The 19,261-nt window shown below is 43.6% G+C and overlaps 1 protein-coding gene across 1 annotated transcript in view; it reads left to right on the top strand.

The window, feature by feature from the left end:
* Positions 1-19,261, top strand: part of fstl1b (follistatin-like 1b) — a 172,385-nt gene that overhangs the window by 122,969 nt on the left and 30,155 nt on the right. Inside the window, exons 4-6 of the mRNA XM_068040842.1 lie at positions 1,313-1,442; positions 1,573-1,608; positions 16,440-16,570. Of these exons, the coding sequence (XP_067896943.1) occupies positions 1,313-1,442; positions 1,573-1,608; positions 16,440-16,570 (297 nt within the window). The remainder of the gene's footprint in view (positions 1-1,312; positions 1,443-1,572; positions 1,609-16,439; positions 16,571-19,261) is intronic.

Genomic DNA, 19,261 nt, shown 5'->3' with positions numbered 1-19,261 from the left:
CCAAAGGATTGATTTCCCTGGGGAAATAGAACACTGGGCACAGTCTTAGGATGAGGTGGATCATTTAGGACTGAGATGAGGAGAAATCTTTTCGGTCAAAGGGTTGTGAACCTTTGGAATTCTCCCCAGAGGGTTTGTGGATACTCCGTCGTTGAGTAGGTTTAAGGCTGAGAGTGACAGGATTTTGGTCGCTCAGGAAATCAAGAGATATGGGGAGCAAGCAGGAAAGTGGAGTTGAGGCAGAAGATCAGCCATGATCATATTGAATGGCAGAGTAGGCTCGACGGGATGTATGTTCTACTCTTGCTCCTATTTTTTATGTTCTTGTGTTTCCCAACAGGACAGCATAGAGGGTGGCTGTGCTTGCTGTCACTTCAATTTACCAGTCACAGTTAAAGTTTTTGCTTCCCTCGTCAGAGCAGCTGTTGAATAACTTTGAATAACAATACATTAATGGAATATAAAGCAGGACTTAAGTCGGCACCACATTAAAAGGGTTCCTTTTTGTTAATCAAGAACAGAGTTAACAGCTGTCACTGTGTATCCTGTAACAGACCATATTACCCTCCTGGCTCCTACCAGCTGAAGAAAGTAAATCTGACATTAAATTGAACCTTTTTTTCTCATCAGTTTTTTTTCTGCCAGTTTTCTCACCTCTTCACTTCCAGTATTGATTTCTTACTGGAGTGCCATTCCACAGAACAGAACGACCACTCCACCTCTCCCAGTACTTTGCCCAGGTGACCATTATTCATATGCAATGCTTGGTAATGAACATAGATGGACTGTTCAGTTTGGATGGTATCACTGCTGAACCCAAGATTGTCTTCACCCAACATTGACAGCTATAAACCTCCACTGAATAGTGATAATAAGCAGGATCCTCAATTTTTTTTCCATAGGGACACAGAGGTGAATTGTACCAGACCTACCCTTACCCTGGCTGAATTCAGCTAACTTAGCACAAACTGGCGATCACACCTTTTCTGTTTGTCTTAGCTGTATAAACTTAATGAACTGTCACAGAGCTGTAAAACAATTTTTTAAAAAAACAAGATCAGCACAAATATGCAATAATTCATAGTGCATTGTGACTTAATGGAAAACGGTTATCAAATAAATGTAGGTTGTTGAGCAGATTAAATAGATATTTCAGAAATATGTTGGATTATTTTTTAAAAACACAGTGCTGTAATCTCAGGTAGATTTCTAGTTGTTGATCTCTATTGTAATGATGGAAAGTGAGCTTGGTGAATCAGATTACACAGTGGAAAGGATTGCTGCTTTCTAATGCAGCTCTTCTATTTTTCAGGAATGCAAACATCACAAGAGGGTGGTGTGTGGAAACAATGGGAAGACTTATCGTAACCACTGCGAGCTTCACCGTGATGCATGTCTGACTGGCATGAAGATCCAGGTCGCTCATGACGGGCATTGTGAAGGTAACCCAGGGGGAAAAAAATGGAGTTCAGCATTTCACATGGCACAGCAATGCGGACCATTTTATAAAGTATCATGTCACACCTCCAGGTGTACAGCTTATTCATAGATCCCTTTGTGTTTCCTTTACAGAGAAGAAGAGTGAAAAAGTAGCAGCCAGTAGTCCAGGTACAGGATAGCTGAATAATTTCTGTGAGACTTTAATCTCTGTGTGACTGTCTGTGTCTATGGGCTTAAGTGTGATTTCAGCCACATTATGCCATTTGTTAATCAGACTCAGTGAGGATGAAGGTAGCGCCTTTTCCTCAGTTATGTGCAGTACAAGATCTACCAGGGCACCAATATGAGACTTGCCAATAATGACAGCTTCATATTCATATCTACTGCTTGAATTATTACAGTGCAGCAACAATCTGGACCACAGCTATGTTGTTTCATAGGAAAGGTTAGAATTCAGTTTGGTTAAGTGAGACTGGGAATATTTGGATGTGCTTGTTTCGCTGGTTAGATAAGTATGCTGTAACTGAAACGCCATCAGGGGAAAAGGGTAAAGTAAATGCTCATTTAAAAGCTGAGCCATGTGTCCTCTAAATTGTTCAGGAATTAAAATCATAAGCCCATCTGGAACAGTAGATTTCTATTAAGTGATAAACTGGACCAATAAGCTTTGAGTTTGTCTCATTCCAGCAGTAGATAATCATGCAAAATGTATCATAACATTCATACCAGTTGCATTTAAGCCTTTGGTGAAGATCTAGGTGTATTTATTAACTATCTGAAATAAGGTTTTGACTTCCAGCATCATCTGCCAGGGATAGATAATTTCTGTACTAAGTATAGTGGCAAGAAAAGAGCAACTGAGCTAAATTTTCTATCAAACAGCAGGCTTCTTTTTAGTGTTTGGAATGCATTGTTGCTTTAGTAAATCTTTCCTTTGTATCAGCATTCCAGCTAGTAGGATGCCAATTGGCTTATCTACACTGCAGTTTCTTGGATTCAACTTAACAAATTTAAGAGACTTTCATTGGTGAAACAGTTGTTTTCTTTTGTATTCTTTCATGAGGTGTGAGCATTGCTGGCCAAAATTGCTCTTGAGCAGGTGTTGGTGAGCCATTTTCTTGAACCACTGCAGTTCATCTGGTGCGAGTACACCCACAGTACGGTTAGAAAGCGAGTTACAGGTTTTTGACCCAGCGGGGGTGAAGGAATGGCAATATAGGTCCAAGTCAGGATGATGTGTGACTTGGAGGGGAACTTGTGGGTGCTGGTGTTCCCATGTGTCTGCTGTCCTTGTTCTTCTAGGTGGAAGAGGTTGTGGGTTTGGAAGGTGCTGTTGAAGGAGGCTTGGCGAGTTGCTGCAGTGCATCTTGTACATGGTACACAGTGCTGCCGCCATGTGTTTGTGGTGGAGGGACTGAACGTTTAAAGTGGTTTATGGGGTGCGGATCAAGCGGGCTGCTTTGTCTTGCATGATGTCGAGCTTCTTGAGTGTTATTGGAGCTGCGCTCATTCAGGCAAGTGGAGAGTATTCTACATCCTAGTTGAAAGAGGTAGCTATAGAGATAGTGAATGCATTGGCGATCATCTTCCAAAATTCTATAGATTCCAGAACGGTTCCTGCAGATTGGAAGGTAGCAAATGTCACCCCACTATTTAAGAAGGAGGGAGAGAGAAAACAGGAAACTACAGTCCTTTTAGCCTTATATCAGAAGTAGGAAAAATGCTAGCAGCTATTCTAAAGGATGTGATAAATGGATACTTGGATAATAATATTTTGATTGGGCATTGTCAACATGGATTTATGAATGGGAAATCATGTATGATGAACCTGTTGGAGTTTTTTGAGGATGTTACTAACAGAATTGATTAAAGGGGAGTTGATGGGTGTAGTATATTTGGATTTTCAGAAGGTTTTTGATAAAGTCCCCCACAGGAGGTTGGTTTGCAAAATTAAGGCACATGGGATTGAAGGTAATATACCGGCATGGATTAAGGATTGGTTAACAGGCAGAAAACAGACAGTAGGAATAAAGTGGTCATTCACGCATTGGCAGGCAGTGACTAATAGCATACCGCAAGGATCAGTACTTGGGCCCCAACTGTTCACAATATATATCAATGATTTGGGTGTGGGGATCAAAAGTAATATTTCCAAGTTCACAGATGACTCAAAACTAGGTGGGAATGTGTGTTGTGAGGAAGATGCGGTTTGAAGGAGCTTTGGACAGACTTAGTGAGTGGGCAAGAACATGGCAGATGGAATATAATGTAGAAAAATGTGAGGTTATCCACATTGGTAGGAGGAACAGATATGCAGAGTATTTCTTAAATGGTAAGAGATTAGAAAGTGTAGATGTACAAAGGAACCTGGGTGTCCTTGTCACTAAGTCACTGAAAGTTAACATGCAGGTGCAGCAAGCAATTAGGAAGGCTAATGGTACGTTAGCCTTTATAGCAAGAGGATTTGATTACAGGAGTAGTGAAATCTTGCTTCAATTGTATAGAACCTTGGTTAGACTGTACTGTGTGCAGTTTTGGTCCCCTTACCTCAGGAAGGATATTGTTGCCAGAGAGGGAGTGCAACGAAGGTTCACCGGACTTGTTCCCGGGATGGCAGGACTGTCCTTTGGAGAGAGATTGGAGAAACTGGGTTCGTATTCTCTAGAGTTTCAAAGAATGAGAGGTGATCTCATTGAAACCTACAAAATACTTAAAGGGATAGACAGGGTAGATCCAGTTAAGATGTTTCCCCTGGTTGGGGAGTCTAGAACCAGGGGATACAATTTCTAAATAAGAGTGAAGCCACTTAGGACAGAGATGAAGAGAAATTTCTTGACTCAGAGGGTTGTGAATCTTGGAATTCTCTACCCCAGAGGGCTGTGGAAGCTCAGTCATTGAGTATGTTTAAAGCAGAGATTGACAGATTTCTAAATACCAATGACATAAGGGGATATGGGGACAGTGTGGGAAAAAGGCATTGACGTGGATGATCAGCCATGATCGTATTGAATGGCGGAGCAGGTACGATGGGCTGAATGGCCTACTCCTGTTCCTATGTTCCTGTCAGTATTCCATCACACTCCTGACTTGTACCTTGTAGATGGTGGACAGGCTTTAGGGAGTCAGGAGGTGAGTTGCTCACTGCAAAATTCCCAGCCTCTGACCTGCTCTTATAGCCACAGTATTTATATGGCTGCTCCAGTTAAGTTTCTGGTCAATGGTAAGCCCCAGGATGTTGATAGTGAGAGGTTCAGCCATGGTAATGCCGTTGAATGTCAAGGGGAGATAGTTTCTCTTTTGTTGGAGATGGTCATTGCCTGGCATTTGTGTGGCGCGAATGTTACTTGCCAATTATCAGCCCAAACCTGAATGTTGTCCAGGTCTTGCTGCTTTTGGACATGGACTGCTCCAGTATCTGAGGAGTCGCAAATGTTGCTGAACATTGTGCAATCATCAGCGAACATCCCCACTTCTGTTCTTATTGTTGAAGGAAGGTCATCGATGAAGCAGCTGAAGATGGTTGGGCCTAGGACACTGGCTTGAGGAACTCCTGCAGCAATATCATGGGGCTGAAATCATTAGCTTGCAACAACAACTATCTTCCTTTATGCTAGATATGACTCCAACCACTGGAGAGTTTTCCCCTTGATTCCCATTGACTTCAGTTTGCTAGGGCTCCTTGATGCTATATTTGGCAAAATGCTGCCTCGATGTCCAGGGCAGTTACTCTCATCTCACCTCTTGAATTCAGCTCTTTTCTCCATGTCTGAACCAAGGCTGTAATGAAGTCAGGATTTGAATGGACCTGGCAAAATCCAAACGGAGTGACAGTGAGCAGATTATTGCTGTGTTACTGCCGCTTGATAGCACTGTCAACGACACCTTCCATCACTTTGCTGATGATCGAGAGTAGACTGATGGGTGGTAATTGGCCAGGTTGGATTTGTCCTGCGTTTTGTGGACAGGACATACCTGGGCAATTTTCCACATTATCAGGTGGATGTCAGTGTTGTAGCTGTACTGGAACTGCTTGGCTAGGGGTGCGGCTATTTCTGGAGCACAAGCCATTAGTACTACGACAGGGATGTTGCCAGGGGAATGGTGGCATAGTGGTAATGATACTGGACTAGTAATCCAGAGGCCCGAGCTAATTCTCTCTGGACACAATTTCAAATCTCACCAGCACAGCTGGTGGAATTTAAATTCAATTAATTAATAAATTTGCAATTAAAAGCTAGTCTAGTAATGGTGACCATAAAACTATTGGATTGTTCTAAAAACCCGTCTGGTTCACTAATGTCCTTTAGGGAAGGACATGTGACTCCCAACCCACAGCAATGTGGTCGACTCTTAACTACCCTCTAAAATGGCCTAGTAAGCCACTTAGTTTTACTAAACTGCTACAGTTATGGTGTAAATGTAACCAGTTCCATGTCTGCAGTGCACTGTGATAATTACAGTAAACCTAAGCTACTCAGTTTCCACCATTAAAACCTCTAATCCTCTACCGAGAGAGATCTGATTGAGTATACAATACTGGCATTGCTGTTTACAGCCCTGTACCCAAAGTGTATATAGTGCATTATGTTAATTACAAAAGGCTGTAGCAATGTGGGACAACAATGTTCCTTCAGACCTACACCTGGAGTGTGTTTCCACTACTTAGATAAATTTGTGCAGTTGAACTGGTGTGTTTATATTGCTGTTCCGTACCGCAGTGGTATATTGACCCGGAGTTTGCAGACCTCAGAAGAAAGCATCGCTCGTAGCGATCTCTCTGGCATGAATTTCACCTCTAACACCATGCAGTGGTACTGCAGCTGATTACTGCATTCTTTACAGGGCATTCCCAGTGTAAAACTCAAGTGATGTCATCAAGCTGTTCAAGCAACCAATCAAATTAAAGGATTTTCACAGACGCACAACACAAAACAAAAAGCAGTAAAATAAAATCATTTTTTAAAATGCTTACATAGAGCAAATTAAAGATTGAGACATACACATGGGGTGAAGGTAGTAGCTAAAATATTCTGGAAAAGACTTTTCAAAAAATTATTTTAAAAATTAGCTTAAAAATCTACAAATTAATCATTTACTAGCACTCCACAAATATAAAATTATTTTTTCAGGACCAGTTGTGTTCATCAAATTCACATTACCATTATAAACCCAGTTACACCTGATTGAACAAGAGTGTCACTTTTTAGTTCCTACTGAGTTCATAATTGCCGGGGGTGGGGAATGAGTGGGGGTGCGGGTGTGGGGGCGCCACAGCAGAGCCAGTGGTGGAGCCCTGAGCAACAGACCACAACTTCAAGATTTTTGTGCTAATTTGCGCATGCCCTACATCCTGAAGTTGCCGTCAGTTTCGGGGTTGTAATGATGAAAAACACTGACAGTTTACTGTCAAACCCCTGCCCAATCCCACCAACACACAAAATTCGAGACCAATGTAACCCAGAAGGCATTTGAATGGCATGTCAATTCCAGCTCTGCATCTGTGATGTGTAACTGTTTTAGAGTAGTGCTAGCTAGCTTGAGCTTTCTGTTCTAAGTACCATAACGGGTTATGAACATACAAATTAGGAGCAGGAGAGGGCCACGTCCCCCCGAACCTGCTGTGCCACCCAACAAGATCATGGCCAATCTGACTGTAACCTCAACTCCACATTCCCACTTACCCCTGATAATCTTTCACCCCTTTGCTTATCAAGAATCTATCTCCCTCTGCCTTAAAAACATTCAAAGACTCTGCCACCATTGCCTCCTGAGGAAGAGATTTCCGAAGACCGTCTGAGAGAAAAGAAATTCTCACCAACTCTCTCTTAAATGGGTAACCCCTTATTTTTGAACAGTGACCCCCTAGTTCTCCATTCTCCCACAAAGGGAAACATCCTTTCCACATCCACTCTGTCAAGACCAGTCAGAATCTTATATGTTTCAATCGTATTGCCTCTCACTCTTCTAAACTCCAGCCTAGCCTATCCAACCTTTCCTCTTAAGATAACCCACCCATTCCAGGTATTAAGTCTAGTAAGTCTTCTCTGAACTGCTTCCAACGCGTTTACATCCTTCCTTAAATAAGGAGACCAATTCTGTACACAGTACTCCAGATGTGGTCTCACCAATGCCCTGTATAACTGAAGCATAACCTCCCTACTTTTGTATTCAATTCTCCTCACAATAAACAATAATATTCTGTTAGCTTTCCTAATTACTTGCTGAACCTGCATACTAACCTTTTGCAATTCATGTATAAGGACATCCAGATCCCTCTGCATCTCACAGCTCTGCAATCTCTCACCATTTAGATAATATGCTTTTTTATTCTTCCTGCCAAAATGGACAATTTCACATTTTCCCACATTATACTCCATTTGCCAGATCTTTTCCCACTCACTTAACCTATCTATATCCCTTTGTAGCCTCCTTATGTCCTCTTCACAACTTACTTTCCTACCTATCTTTGTGTCATCAGCAAATTTAGCAACCATACCTGCGGTCCCTTCATCCAAGTCATTTATATACTGGCACTGATCCCTGTGGCACACCACTCGTTACATCTTGCCAACCAGAAAATGACCCATTTATGCCTTCTCTATGTTTCCTGTTAGCTAGCCAGTCTTCTATCCATGCCAATATGTTACCTGCTACACCATGAGCTTTTACTTTCTGGGATAACCTTTGATGTGGCACGTTATAAAATGCCTTCTGGAAATCTAAGTACAGTACATCCACCGGTTCCCCTTTATCCACAGCACATGTTACTTCTTCAAAGAACTCCAATAAATTGGTTAAACATGATTTCCCTTTCATAAAACCATGTTGGCTCTGCCTGATCACTTGAATTTTTCTGCTATAACGTCTTTAATAATAGTTTCTAACATTTTCCCTAAGACAGATGTTAAATTAACTGGCCTGTAGTTTCCTGCTTTCTGTCTCCCTCCCTTTTTGAATAAAGGAGTTACAATCGCTGATTTCCAATCGAATGGAACCTTCCCCGAATCTAGGGAATTTTGGAAAATTAAAACCAACACATCTGCTATCTCACTAGCCCCTTCTTTGAAGACCCTAGGATGAAGTCCATGAGGACCTGGGGACTTGTTAGCCCACAGCTCCAACAGTTTGCTCAGTACCACTTCCCTGGTGATTGTAATTTTCTTGAGTTCCTCCCTCCTTTCTGTTTCCTGATTTACAGCTTTTTCTGGGATGTTACTTGTATCCTCTATAGTGAAGACCTTTGCAAAATTCAATTCATCTGACATCTCCATATTTTACATTATTAATTCCCCAGACTCACTTTCTATAGGACCAAAGCTCACTTTGTTAACTCCTTTCTTTTTTAAGTATCTATAGAAGCTCTTACTATCTGTTTTTATATTTATAGCTAGCTTTCTCTCGTACTCTAATTTTTCCCTCCTTATTAATCTTTTAGTCATTCTTTGTTGTTTTTTATATTCTGTCCAATCTTCTGACCTGCCACCCATCTTTGCGCAATTATATGTTTTTTCTTTAAGTTTGATAGTATCTTTAACTTTTTTGGACACACCATGTGTCCGAGACAAAAACATCTGCAGGAAGTGTCACCGGCTGCACAAGCTTGAGCTCCGGGTTTCGGAACTCGAGCAGCAGCTTGAGTCACTATGGTGCATCCACAAGGCAGAGAACTATGTGGATAGCACATTTAGGGAGGTGGTCACACTGCCGGTTAGGAGCATGCAGACAGATAGGGAATGGGTGACCGCCAGGCTGTCTAAGAGAAACAGGCAGGTTGTGCAAGTGTTCCCTGAGACAATCTCGCTCGCTAATTGATTTTCCATTTTGGATACTGGTGAGGGTGTTGGTTCCTCAGAGGAGTGCAGTTAGAGCCATGTTTGTGGCTCCACAGGTGACTCAGCTGCACAGGAGGGGGCAAGAAGAGTGGAAAAGCAGTAGTCATAGGGGACTCATTAGTTAGAGGAACAGACAGGCGTTTCTGCGGCCGTAGACATGACTCCAGGATGATGCTGTTAGCGGGAATGAATCTAGAAGAATCACTCGACACTCAGGTCTGCTCCAATGTCAAACAGTTTATTGAGTTACGCCAGCGGGGAGCAGGTCACTGGGCTGTCCAGATGCCTCTCCACTGAACAAAGGAAAATCATCCATACTTATACATTTTCAAACAGTTACTCAGCCCATCCCGGCTGGACATGGTCCAATCACAACGATTATAGATTATATACATTGATTATTAGAGCCAATAGAAGTGGTTACTAGGCATAGAGGGGCTGCATGACCAGCCCATACACAGATAGGGGATTACCCATGATGTTTTCCATTCCCCCTTATCTATCATCCTTGGTTCTCATGAACGCATCCCACCTTATCTTAACCTCATTACAGGCTGGTACCTTTGTCAGCATTCCACAAGGACGTCTGCTTTTCATTTAATTAGCTTTTGTTTGAGATTGGATTATTCAGCTCCTGTGGATTGCGGTCAAGTTAACTGAGCCCCATGGTGCTTTGCAACCTCCTCACTGCTCACTAAGATTATATGTTACTGGTTACTCAAATAATATTTAAACATTATGATATTTACTGCAGGTGCCTCTGCGCTTGGGAATACCCTACAACAATGCGTTGCCTCCCTGGTGTCAGGGTCAAGGATGTCACGCAGTGGCTACAGGACACTCATCTGGGGGAGGGTGAACAGCCAGAGATAATGGTCCACGTTGGCACCAATGACATAGATGAGAAGGGGGATGAGGGCCTGAAAGCAGATTTTAGGGAGCTAGGAAAATTATTAAGCAGGACATCAAAAGCAATAATCTCAGTGTGAGTGAGCATTGGAATAGGAGAATTGAGCAATTGAACACGTGGCTGGAGATCTGGTGTAGGAGGGCGGGCATCAGATTTCTGAAGCATTGGGACCAGTTGTGGGGCAGGTCGGATCTGTACAAGATGGACAGGTTGCATCTTAGCAGGACTGGCATTAATTTCCTTGCTGGGAGATTTGCTACTGCTGTTGGGGAGGATTTAAACTGGATTGTCAGGGGGATGGGAACCTGAGAGGGAGCTCAGATTGGAGGGAAGCAAAACTGGTAACTTGTCAGGGGTGTGGGAACCATGAGCAAATATCAGAGAAGAATACCAAGGTGCACAGAATACTTGGGGAGATAGATAATACTAGAGTAGGAAATAGTAAGTTATTAGGTGGAGTAAGGGCAAAAGTAATAAAGTCTAAATCAGGGTTAATGTGCATGTATGCCAATGCACAGAGTGTGGTTAATAAGATTGGTGAGGTGCAGGTGCAGATTGCCATATGGAAATATGATGTTGTGGCTATAACAGAGACTTGGCTCAAAGAAGGGCAGGACTGAGTGTTAAATATTCCTGGATACAAGGTGTTCACGAAAGATAGGAAAGGGAAAAAAGGGGGAGGAGTGGCAGTATTGATTAAGGAGAATAAGGATGTCCCACAGGGGTCAAGAAGAGAATCAATTTGGCTAGAACTAAGGAACAAAACAGATGCAGTTACATTGTTCAATGTTGTCTCTAGGCCACCAGCTAGTGGGAAGGGCATGGAGGAACAAATTTACAAGGAAATTGCAGAGGGGTGCAGAAATTATAGGTTAGTTATAATGGGGGACTTTAATTATCCAAACATACACTGGGATAGTAGTAGTGTAAAGGGCAGTGAGGGGCAAGAGTTCCTAAAGTGTGTTCAGGAAAATTTTCTATAACAGTATGTTGCTGGTCCAACGAGAAAAAAGGCACTGCTAGACCTGGTTCTTGGGAATGAGGTGGGCCAAGTGGATCAAGTATCAGTAGGAGAACACTTAGGGAACAGTGATCATTGTATCACTAGGTTTAGGTTGACTATGGAAAAGGACAAAGAACAATCCAGAGTAAGAATGATTAACTGGGGGAAGGCCAACTTCAATGGGGTAAGAATGGAGCTAGGGCGAATAAATTGGAGTCAAACGTTGGCAGGAAAAACAGTAACTGAACAATGGGCTACCTTTAAAGATGAGGTAGTTTGGGCACAGTCAAGGTATGTTCCCATGAAGGGGAAAGGTAGGGCAAACAAACCCAGAGCTTCCTGGATGACAAAAGAGGTAGAGATTAAGATAAAGAAGAAAAAGTGTGCTTATGACAGATGCCAGGTAGAAAATACTTTTGAGAACCAGGCTGAATATAGAAGGTCCAGAGGGGAAGTGAAAAAGCACATAAGAGAAGCAAAGAGAGAGCATGAAAAGAGACTTGCAGCTGACATTAAAGGGAATCCCAAAGTTTTCTATAGACATATAAATAGTAAAAGGGTGGTAGAAAGAGGAGTGGGGCTGATTAGAGATGATAAAGGAGATTTACACATGAAGGCAGAGGGCATAGCTGAGGTATTAAATGAATACTTTGCATCTGCCTTTACCAAGGATGAAGATGCAACCCAGGCAATGGTGGAAGAGGAGGCAAGTCAGACACTAGAAGGATTTAAAATTGATAAAGAGGACATATAAGATAAGCTGTCTGTACTTAAAGAGGATAAATCACCGGGACCTGATGAGATGTATGCAAGAATACTGAGGGTGGAAATCACGGAGGCACTGGCCATAACATTTCAGTCTTCCTTAGACTCGCACTTGGTGCCAGAGGACTGGAGAATTGCAAACGTTACACCCTTGTTCAAATAAGGGTGTAAAGATAAGCCCAGCACCTACAGTGTTGGGAAAACTTCTAGAAAAAATAATTCAGGACAAAATTAATAGTCACATGGACAAGTACAGGTTAATTAAAGAAAACCAGCATGGATTTCTTAAAGAAAAATCATGTTTAACTAACTTGCTGGGATTTTTTGAGGAGGTAACAGAGAGGGTTGATGAGGGCAATGCTGATGATGTGGTGTACATGGACTTTCAAAAGGAGTTTGATAAAGTGCCACACAACAGACTTGTGAGCAAGGTTATAGCTCATGGAATAAAAGGGACGGTAGCAACGTGGATATGAAGTTGTCTGAGTGACAGGAAACAAAGAGTAGTGTTTAATTGATGTTTTTGGGCTGGAGGAAGGTTTGTAGTGGAGTTCCGCAGGGATCAGTGTTGGAACCCTTGCTTTTCCTGATATATATTAATGACCTCGACCTTGGTGTACAGGGCGCAATTTCAAAGTTTGCGGATGATTCGAAACTTGGAAGCATTGTGCACTGTGAGGAGGATGGTTTAAAACTGCAAAAGGACACAGACAAGTTGATGGAATGGTGGCAGATGAAGTTTAATGCAGAAAAATGTGAAGTGATTAATTTTGGTAGGAAGAACGAGTACTTTGCATCGGTATTCACCGAGGAGAGGGACATGACAGATGTTGAGGTTAGGGACAGATGTTTGATTACTCTAGGCCAAGTCGGCATAAGGAGGGAGGAAGTGTTGGGTATTCTAAAAGGCATTAAGGTGGACAAGTCCCCAGGTCCGGATGGGATCTATCCCAGGTTACTGAGGGAAGCGAGAGAGGAAATAGCTGGGGCCTTAACAGATATCTTTGCAGCATCCTTAAACACGGGTGAGGTCCCGGAGGACTGGAGAATTGCTAATGTTGTCCCCTTGTTTAAGAAGGGTAGCAGGGATAATCCAGGTAATTATAGACCGGTGAGCCTGACGTCAGTGGTAGGGAAGCTGCTGGAGAAGATACTGAGGGATAGGATCTATTCCCATTTGGAAGAAAATGGGCTTATCAGTGATAGGCAACATGGTTTTGTGCAGGGAAGGTCATGTCTTACCAACTTAATAGAATTCTTTGAGGAAGTGACAAAGTTGATTGATGAGGGAAGGGCTGTAGATGTCATATACATGGACTTCAGTAAGGCGTTTGATAAGGTTCCCCATGGTAGGCTGATGGAGAAAGTGAAGTCGCATGGGGTCCAGGGTGTACTAGCTAGATGGATAAAGAACTGGCTGGGCAACAGGAGACAGAGAGTAGCAGTGGAAGGGAGTTTCTCAAAATGGAGACGGTGTTCCACAGGGATCCGTGCTGAGACCACTGTTGTTTGTGATATACATAAATGATTTGGGGGAAAGTATAGGTGGTCTGATTAGCAAGTTTGCAGACGACACTAAGATTGGTGGAGTAGCAGATAGTGAAGGGGACTGTCAGAGAATACAGCAGAATATAGATAGATTGGAGGGTTGGGCAGAGAAATGGCAGATGGAGTTCAATCAGGGCAAATGCGAGGTGATGCATTTTGGAAGATCCAATTCAAGAGTGAACTATACAGTAAATGGAAAAGTCCTGGGGAAAATTGATGTACAGAGAGATTTGGGTGTTCAGGTCCATTGTTCTCTGAAGGTGGCAACGCAGGTAAATAGAGTGGTCAAGAAGGCATACGGCATGCTTTCCTTCATCGGACGGGGTATTGAGTACAAGGGTTGGCAGGTCATGTTACAGTTGTATAAGACTTTGGTTCGGCCACATTTGGAATACTGCGTGCAGTTCTGGTCGCCACATTACCAAAAGGATGTGGATGCTTTGGAGAGGGTGCAGAGGAGGTTCACCAGGATGTTGCCTGGTATGGAGGGCGCTAGCCATGAAGAGAGGTTGAGTAGATTAGGATTCTTTTCATTAGAAAGACGGAGGTTGAGGGGGGACCTGATTGAGGTGTACAAAATCATGAGAGGTATAGACAGGGTGGATAGCAAGAAGCTTTTTCCCAGAGTGGGGGATTCAATTACTAGGGGTCACGAGTTCAAAGTGAGAGGGGAAAAGTTTAGGGGGGATATGCGTGGAAAATTCTTTACGCAGAGGGTGGTGGGTGCCTGGAACGCGTTGCCAGCGGAGGTGGTAGACGCGGGCACGATAGCATCTTTTAAGATGTATCTAGACAGATACATGAATGGGCAGGAAGCAAAGAGATACAGACCCTTAGAAAATAGGCAACATGTTTAGATAGAGGATCTGGATCGGCGCAGGCTTGGAGGGCCGAAGGACCTGTTCCTGTGCTGTAATTTTCTTTGTTCTTTGAGAGTCAATATAAAATAAAGGGAATGCAGGAGCAGGGGGCCTGGCTGTACATGTGCATAAGTCATTGAAAGTGGCAGGACAGATTGAGAGACCAGTTAATACAGCATACAATATCCTGGGCTTTATTAATACAGGCATAGAGTACAAGAGCAAGGAAGTTATGTTGAACTTGTAAAAGACACTAGTTTGGCCTCAGCTGGAGTATTGTGTCCAATTCTGGGCACCACACTTTGGGAAAGACGTGAGGGCATGGGAGAGAGTACAGAAAAGATTCACGAGAATGGTTCCAGGGATGAGGAACTTCAGTTATGAAGATAGATTGGAGACATGGGGACTGTTTTTCTTGAGAAGAGAAGGCTGAGAGGTGATTTGATAGAGGTATTCAAAATCATGAAGAATCTGGACAGAGTAGATAAAGAGAATCTGTTCCCACTTGTGAAAAGATCGAGAACAAGAAGGCACAGATTTAAAGTAATGGGTAAGAGAAGCAAAAGTGACGTGAGGAAAACCTTTTTCACATATTGAGTGGTTAAGTTCTGGAATGTGCTGCCTGAGACTTTGGTGGAGGCAGGTTCAATTGAAGCATTCAAAAGGGAATTAGACTGTTATATGAAAAGGAAAATGTGCAGGGTTATGGGTGGAAGGCAGGGGAATGGAACTGAGTGAATTGCTCTTTCAGAGAGCCAGTGAGGACACGATGGGCCAAATGGCCTCCTTCTGCACTGTAACAGTTCTGTGATTTTAGTTAACCATGGATGGTGGGTCCTCCCCTTGGAAATTTTCTTTCTCGTTGGAATATATCTATTGTGCGTATTCTGAAATATCCCCTTAAATGTCTGCCACTGCATCTCAGTTCTTATAGGATAGAGAAAGGTGACTTACTGTGACATTCCTGCTTTCAATTTTACAGCTACAATATATACTGTGACTTTCTTGTAGTTTCAGGTAGTGTCATGATTTTGTATCTGTATCCACAATATACTGACTGCAGAGTTCCAGAGCAGTGTCAGTTAGAGTAGTAACTATGGTCCAGGTGCCACACCTATAGTGAACAGTTGACGCGGTTAAGAACAGCTCAGATCACGACTTAGTATTTTCAGTAATCTTAATTATTGAGAATGCTGTAACTATCAGCTGTTTCTACGGAATTGACAGCTCAATTTGTAGAGATTGATGAAATTTCTTCTGAAAGAGGGCTGTATGGAAAGCTTGTTATAGTAATTACTGCTCATACTAGCAATCATACCCATAGGCACATGACAACATTTTGGCTCCAGACAAGCTTTAAAAAGTTTGTTGTGGATACAAGGTTAAAATGTGAAATTATTACTGTCACGCAAGTATAGAGTAACTTAATATATTGCTGGCACCAGTTAGTTCATTCTTTTGCAAGAAGGATAAAGAGAAACATGAGAAGGCTTCTTTATTATGATCCTCAACATTGTTTTTATTGTGATGATAGATTTAAATGACTAGTATGGCTTTATTATAGTTGTTGCTGTTATCAAATTGAGCTACAGTTTCACAATATTATTTGGGTTCTTTCTAATTGAACAAATGCTGAATTAAGGAACTAGGCACAACTGAATAAACTTTGGGGCGAATGATAATTTAGTGATAAAGTCCAAATGAGAACAAAGGGGGAAATTCCCTTTTTAATTCATGCTTATTCTTTTCGTAAGATTATCAACATTGCCCTCACTGCACCCCTAATTCAGACTCCAGAGGTGTAGGGACGAGTAAACCACTCTGCTGTTAGTTGGTTTTATAGGATCAACTCCTCTGGTATCTTTGGTAAAATTATCCTTTGTCCTTTATGGTCTTTAGTTTTAAATCTCAAAGTGATGTAAATTCCATAATGTAATTTGTTCTGCTTTTATACATTGGGCTGTAAATCAATTCCTGTATGTAGACAACTTATATCTGACTGAAGTTGTAACTGGTACTCCAGATTTTGGTCTATTAGCTGAACAGAGCTGTTGATTAACATCAAACCTTTTGTCCTCTAGTTGTTTGCTACCAGTCAGACCGTGATGAGCTCCGGCGCCGTGTCATGGAGTGGTTGGAGACTGAAATCATTCCTGATGGGTGGTTTTCCAAGGGCTTCAATTATACAAATATTCTGAACAAATACTTCAAGGTAGGCATGGGCTTCGTCTTAATAAAATACAAATAAGTGGGTAGCAATCAATGTTCCGTCAAAGCGTGGCAACACAGCAACTTGAAAGTTCCCGCACAGGTTGCACACAAGTCGGCCCCAATAAGTTACCATGTGTGCACGGCTGCACAAAAAAACTTAATGGACCCACACACTTAAACAAATCGGCTGCGCACTACAAAAATACTTAGAGGGTACATCGTTAGCAATTTATTATAGGGTTACAACTGAGCAAGATTGAATTACTGAATTATTCTCCATACTTTATAATCTGTAACCTGATGGCCCAGCATACCCCCCACTCTGCCATTACCATGAAGCCGGGGGACCAACCCTGGTTCAATGAAGAGTGCAGGAGGGTATGCCAGGAGCAGCACCAGGCATACCTAAAAATGAGGTGTCAGCCTGGTGAAGTTACAGCACAGGACTACTGGCATGCCAAACAGCAGAAGCAGCAAGCAACAGACAGGGCTAAGCGATCCTACAAGCAATGGATCAGATCTAAGCTCTGCAGTCCTGCCACAACCAGTCTTGAATGGTGATGGACAATTAAACAACTGACAGGAGGAGGAGGCTCTACAAATATCCCCAGCACATCAGTGCAAAAGACAAGGCTGAAGCACTTCAGCCAGAAGTGCCGAGTGGATGATCCATCTCAGCCTCCTTCTGAGGGCCCCACCATCACAGATGCCAGTCTTCAGCCAATCTGATTGACTCCACCTAATATCAAGAAATGGCTGAAGGCACTGGATACTGTAAAGGCTATGAGCCCTGACAACAATCGGCAACAGTACTGAAGACTTGTGTTCCAGAACTAGTCGTGCCCCTAGTCAAGCTGTTTTAGTACAGCTACAACACTGTAATTAAGGATGGGCAATAAATGCTGGCCTGGCCAGCGACGCCTACATCCCATGAAACAAATCAAAAACAAATCTACCCAGCCCAAACTGGCCGATTACCGCCCCATCAGTCTACTCTCAATCATCAGCAAAGTGATGGAAGGGGTCGTCAACAGTGCTATCAAGCAGTACTTGCTTAGCAATATCCTGCTCACTGACACCCAGGCTGGGATTTTACCCAAGGCAGCCGGAACCAGCCACCGACTAAAAGGTTGGTGGCGAACCCGCTTCCGCCTCGCCTGCGGATCCGACCCGTATTTTGCGGGTTGCCAGGCTTCAATTGGTGTGAGGCGGGATTTCCGCTTGAGGTAGGAAGTCTCGCCGAATCGAGCTGCCGGCCAATCCACAGGCCGGCAGCTCTTAGTCCCAGCAGCGCCACCGGGAGCAGTGGCCACTGCTGGGACTACAGCCCAGCAGGAAGAGAAAATTTCGGGGAACCTGGAGCAAAGGTAAGTTTTGGTTGCCTTGCCAGGCCCCAGCAAGACAAGGGTGGTCGGTTGGGGGGAAGGGGGGCGTGTTGAGGGTGGTTGAGGTAGCAGGGACAAGGGTGCCCGATCATGAGGGGCCACCGGGACGTTCAGGAGCCACCTGCTTTTGTCAGGCGGCTTCTCTCGTGTCTAGGATGCCCTCTTTCCACGCATAAAATCCGTGTGGAGGTGACCACTTAAGGGCCTTCATTGGCCTGGGGCGGGCGGGCCGTTTTTTGCCGGCACTGCCCTGCGTAAACTGGCGGCAGAGACAGGAGCGGGTTGGGAAGGGCTCCCGGAGCCTCCCGCTTCATTTTGTGCCACCCCACCGCCACTATCCTGCTCTTTGGGGTGCCGTAAAATTCAGCTCACAGTTTGGGCTCTGACAGGGCCACTCAGCTCCTGACCTCATTACAGCCTTGGTCCAAACATGGACAAAAGAGCTGAACTCCAGAGGTGAGGTGAGAGTGACTGCCCTTGACACTAAGGCAGCATTTGACTAAGTATGGCATCGAGGAGCCCCAGCAAAACTGGAGTCAATGGGAATCAGGGGGAAAACTCTCCGCTGGTTGGAGTCATACCTAGCACAAAGGAAGAGGTTGTGGTTGTTAGACGTCAATCATCTCAGTCCCAGGATATCACTGCAGGAGTTTCTCAGGGTAGTGTCCTAGGCCCAACCATCTTCAGCTGCTTCATCAATGACCTTCCTTCAATCATAAGGTCAGAAGTGGGGATGTTCGCTGATGATTACCCAATGTTCAGCACCATTCGCAACAACTCGTACTGAAGCAGCCCATTTCCATATGCAGCAAGAGCTGGACAACATCCAGGCTTGGGCTGATAAGTGGCAAGTAACATTTGCACCACACGTGTCAGGCAATGACCACGTCAAACAAGACAGAATCTAACCATCTCCCCTTAACATTCAGTTGCATTACATCGCAGAATCCCCCACTGTCAACATCCTGGGGGTTACCATTGACCAGAAACTGAACTGGACCAGTCACATAAATGCCATGCCTACAAGAGCAGGTCAGAGGCTGGGAATTCTGCAGCGGGTAACTCACCTCCTGTCTCCCCAATGCCTGTCCACCATCTACAAGGCAGAAGTCAGGAGTGTGATGGAATACTCTTCACTTGCCTGGATGGATGCAGCTCCAACAACCCTCAAGAAGCTTGACACCATCCAGGACAAAGCAGCCTGCTTGATTGGCACCCCATCCACCACCTTCAACATTCACTCCCTCCACTGACGCACAGTGGTAGCAGTGTGTATCATCTGCAAGATGCACAGCAGCAACTCACCA

Source organism: Heterodontus francisci, chromosome 10 (assembly GCF_036365525.1).
Source record: "Heterodontus francisci isolate sHetFra1 chromosome 10, sHetFra1.hap1, whole genome shotgun sequence".
Taxonomy (NCBI): Eukaryota; Metazoa; Chordata; class Chondrichthyes; order Heterodontiformes; family Heterodontidae; genus Heterodontus; species Heterodontus francisci.
This window is presented reverse-complemented; position numbering and strand designations above follow the sequence as displayed.